At 41.0% G+C, this 4,985-nt stretch overlaps 1 protein-coding gene across 4 annotated transcripts in view; it reads left to right on the top strand.

Annotated features, from left to right (window-relative positions):
- Pcgf6 (polycomb group ring finger 6) overlaps nt 1-4,985 on the top strand; it is an 18,588-nt gene that overhangs the window by 11,569 nt on the left and 2,034 nt on the right. For 2 of the 4 annotated variants that reach the window (XM_021204586.1, XM_029531574.1), the window contains one exon: nt 2,868-2,954. In XM_021204586.1, the coding sequence (XP_021060245.1) occupies nt 2,868-2,954 (87 nt within the window). The remainder of the gene's footprint in view (nt 1-2,867; nt 2,955-4,985) is intronic. The other 2 variants (XM_029531590.1, XM_029531582.1) reach the window with 1 other exon arrangement.

Raw genomic sequence — 4,985 nt, 5'->3', positions numbered from 1 at the left:
CCCTGTCTTGAAAAAAAAAAGAAAATTCTTAACGTGTATGTATGCCCAACTGCTTGGTTTCCACTGATTCTGGATATAGTGCAGCTAACAGCTAAGATTAGCCATCAATCACAGCCTCCATTTTTTTTTTGTTTGTTTGTTTGGTTTTTTTTTTTGTTTTTTTCAAGACAGGGTTTCTCTGTGTAGTTCTGGCGGTCCTGGAACTCACTTTGTAGACCAGGCTGGCTCGAACTCAGAAATCCGCCTGCCTCTGCCTCCCAAGTGCTGGGATTAAAGGTGTGCAACCACGCCCGGCTATAGCCTCCATTTCTTATTGCACTGATAACCATGTCTTGATTTCAGGGAAAAGTAGAGATGTGAGAAATGGTAACAGGTTTCTAGGCCTAAATTCCAGTTCTTTTGCAGTTGGTAGTAGAACTAGAGATTGTTTGTAAATTAGAAAACATCAAACCTTGCACGTTATTAAAAATCAAAATAAATCTTGGTGGTGGCAGAGCATGCCTTTATTCCCAGAAGTTAGGAGGCAGAGGCAGGCGGATCTCTGAGTTAGAGGCTAGCTTGGTCTACAGAGAGAATTCCAGGATAGCCAGGGCTACATAGAGAAACCGTGTCTCAAAAATAAATAAATAAATAAAATGTACTCAAAATTCTAGTTATGGCTCAACTGAAAATGTATCTTGCTAGGCAGTGGTGGCGCACACCTTTAATCCCAGCACTTGAGAGACAGGGGCAGGCGGATTTCTGAGTTCGAGGCCATCCTGGACTACAGAGTTGAGTTCCAGGACAGCCAGGACTACATAGAGAAACCCTGTCTTGAAGAACAAAACAAACAAATAAAAAAGAATGAAGGAAGAAAGAAAGAAAGGAGAAAATGTATCTTTATATAGCTTTTCTTTCTTTTTTTTTTTTGAATTATTTATTTTATGTATTTAAGTACACTATAGCTGTCTACACCACAAGAGGGCATCAGATCCGATTACAGATGGTTGTGAGCCACCATGTGGTTGCTGAGAATTGAATTCAAGATCTCTCGAAGAGCAGTCAGTGCTCTTAAATGCTGAGCCATCTCACCAGCCCATAGCTTTGCTTTTCATTCATCAGATTTAGCTATTATGCAAAGTTTGAGGTAAATATTCCTTACTGTAGTATATACCTTATAATATTCATAACATCATTTTTCTCAAAATACTGAAATAATGGTAAAGATTATCAAATATGTAGACTTAGGTACCTGTATCGTTGGTTAAGCCTTCCAGATCCTAGAGATGGTAAATAATAAACAATCAGTTGTTTCTTTTTGCAGTATCGGCTTCTTACTTGCTAGGCAGTGCTATTGAGCTCATCTGCAGCCTTCTTTCTTGTTTTAAGTCTATTTTTAATTTTTAAAAACTTTTATGTGTATGGGTGTTTTGCCTTCATATAGCTGTAGTGCACTACCTGCACACAGTACCCAAGGAGGTTAGAAGAGGACAGTTATAGATAGTTATGAGCCACCATGTGGGTGCTGGGATCGAACCTGGGCCCTCTGGAAGAACAGTTACTGCCCTTAATTGCTGAGTTGTCTCTCCACTGTAATTCAGATCCACCTGCTTCTGCCCCTCCCCAGGTACTGAGATTAAAGCCTGTGCCACTAAGGATGGCTGGCTGGTTAATTAAGGTCTTAGTATGTACCTTAGACTGGCCTTGAGTTTGTGGCTGTATCTCTGCCTCAACTTCTTGTGTGCTGGGTTTACAGGTGTGTGCCATAATGTCTGTCTCCCAGGTATTTTCAAAGTTTATTTTCATTTATTTAAAAAACTTAGATAATTAATATTTTTATGTTTTGTCCACATGTATGTATATGTACTATGCATATGCATTCTGTCCATATTGTCTGTGGAGGTCAGCAGAGGGCATTGGCTCTATTGAAACTGGAGTTAAGGGTGGTTACAGGCCATGGTGTGAATGCTGGAATTAAACCCGGGTACTCTGGCTGGCCATCACATATCCCTTTAATCGCTGGGCGTGGTGGCGCATGCCTTTAATCCCAGAACTCGGGAGGCAGAGGCAGGCAGATTTCTGAGTTTGAGGCTAGCCTGGTCTACAAAGTGAGTTCCAGGACAGCCAGGGCTACACAAAGAAACCTTGTCTAGAAAAAAAATAAAACCAAAACATATTCCTTTAATCCCAGCACTCAGGAGGCAGAGACAGGCAATTTGAGGCCAGCCTAGTGTACAGAGTTCCAGGACAGCCTATCTTGAAAAGCCAAAACCAAAACCAAACAACCAGTCAGAAAATCCAGGTACTTTGTAAGAGCAGCAAGTGCTCTTAATCTCTGAGTCATCTTCTAGTGCCCAAATTTTTATATTAAGAGAATTTTGCAAAATTGCCCAAGCTAGCTTCCAACTCTTGATCCTCTTCTTTCTTAAGTCCTCTGAGTGGGGACCAATGTCATATGCTACCCTGCCTGTCTTAGAAACTTTCCTTGATAATGTTTTATCAGAAGAGTTTGACAGACAAAAAGACCTGGATTCAGATCCTCAGCAAAGCCACAGATAGGTAGATTCCCTGAGCACACTGGCCATTGAGCCTAAGCAATTAGTGAGCTCCAGGGCCTGTGAAAATACCCTAGTGACAGAGGTTTTAAACGTCTACCATAGTGCCAGGAGGTAGGTTTTGTTTTGGTTTTTGGGTTTTCGAGACAGGGTTTCTCTGTGTAGCCCTGGCTGACCTGGAAGTCACTCTGTAGACCAGGATGGCCTTGAACTCAGAAATCTGCCTGCCTCTGCCTCCCAAGTGCTGGGATTAAAGCCGTGTGCCACCACTGCCCAGCTGATTCGTATGTCTTGAAGCAGGAAAGTGGTCTGATAACTGATTGCTTTCCATAGGTAGATATCATCTGTGGGGATCACTTATTGGAGCGGTACCAAACTCTACGAGAAATCCGACGTGCAATAGGTGATACAGCAATGCAGGTAGGTCCTTATCAGGCCTATGCTAAACACATAGACTAATGAATTATAAAGTTCTGTGTCAGGAGAGCTGAAAAAATGGCTTAGGGATTAGGAGTGTTGCCTGTTCTCGCAGTGGACCTAGAGGATAGGAGTGCTGCCTGCTTGTGCAGAGGACCCAGGTTTTAGTCTGAGTGTGTCAAACAAAAACAAAGATTCATAAACAAGCAAAAATGTTTGGATTTATTACTCAAGAGGGTTAGTGGAAACAGCTCCTCTTGCTTTATAACAGCTGTTTCTGCTTGGTGTGGCGGTTTACACATACCATCACACAGGAGGTGAGAGTAGGTGGGTCCAGAGGAGAAGGCCATCCTTGACGATATAGCTAGTTCAAGACTGCTGAGCTATTTGAGACACTGTCTCAAAACAAACAAACAACGGTGCAAACCCACACTCAAGAGTCTCAGATTTAATACAGTCTCAAAAGACCTGTTCCCTTGAGATGAATTGATTCATTTATGGAGTAGAGACCCTTCATCTAATTACCTTCCACTATGCCCCATATCTTCAATACTCTATACTAGGAATTAAGCTTTCAGCATTTGACCCTGTGAAGGACAAACCATGGCTAACTATCACACAGGACTATAACAGGGATATGAATAGGAAACATAAAATTTTTTTTTTTTTTAAGATTTATTTATTTATTATATGTAAGTACACTGTAGCTGTCTTCAGACACTCCAGAAGAGGGAGTCAAATCTTGTTACGGATGGTTATGAGCCACCATGTGGTTGCTGGGATTTGAACTCCGGACCTTCAGAAGAGCAGTCAGGTGCTCTTACCCACTGAGCCATCTCACCAGCCCCAGGAAACATAAGTTTAAGTGATACTTACACATCTATTTATAGAATATATAAATATAGTCATCTAAATTATATTTACATTACAAGGAGTTGTTTTCTAAACTATGTTCTTATATGTGCACTGAAGTAATTTCGAAATCTTGAAACAGCTTATAAGCCACACTTTGAGGTTTATATGTGAATATTAATGTAGTCTGCATTTCATTTCTGAACTATGACAGGGAAATACAAAAGTGTGATTTGTACGCATGTAACTCTGATAATGGAATCTTTGTATCTGTGTTAAATGGACATTCACTTTGACCGTGCTGATTATAGCTGATGTGATGATAGTTCATAGACCAGCATGGTCTGCCATTTGCCCTCTATCTTAGATGTTTAATTTTCTGCAGCTAGGCATCTGCCTTTTGGTTCACCCTCAATGTTTGTCATCTCCTACTGTCTCACATGCCCACATGTGTGTAAAGTTAGTTTGCTAGCCGTCTACAAGGAGGAAGCAAAATATATTAAATGTATTTTCATCAAATAGGTGAGAGTTGCAAAGTTTGTTTTATTGCAGTAGTAAGCTGCATATGTGGCATAAACATTCATATTTTCTCTTTCTCCCTTCCCTCCCTCCCTCCTCTTCAATTCAGGGTTTCTCTGTGTAGCCCTGGCTATCCTGGTACTTGCTCTGTAGATCAGGCTGGCCTTGAACTCACAGAGATCTGTATGCCTCTGCCTCCCAAGTGCTAGAATAAAAGTTGTGTGCCCATCTTCTGTTTAATGTTTTGAGGAAGTCTTACTATGTAGCTCTGACTATCCTAGAAAACTCTGCAGACCAGGCTGGCCTCAAACTCACAGAGATCTGCCTGTCTGCTTTAGCAAGTTCCCAAGCGTTAGATCAAAGGGTGCGCCACCACTCCCATCCCACCATTTTATTTCTTGAACAGATCTGTTATGACTTATGGAAATTGAGTCTTTTTAGGTAGACTTAGTTTTCAGTCAGTTTGTTAAATAGTCTGTGGACAAAGAAAGGTCTTTTCTCAGTTGCTTTTGGTTATAAATGCATGCCCCTAGTTACCTATGATTATATGAGACTCAACACATTGACCTGTTTGAGGTGAGTCACCTGTGATTGAGCTGTTCAGGAGAGGCTGGGACAAAAGAATTGTTTCAGTTCAGAAATTCTTTTTTTTTTTTTTTTTAG

This window comes from Mus pahari, chromosome 1 (assembly GCF_900095145.1).
Source record: "Mus pahari chromosome 1, PAHARI_EIJ_v1.1, whole genome shotgun sequence".
NCBI lineage: Eukaryota > Metazoa > Chordata > Mammalia > Rodentia > Muridae > Mus > Mus pahari.
The sequence above is the reverse complement of the archived record's forward strand: the minus strand, read 5'-3'. Positions and strand labels throughout refer to the sequence as shown.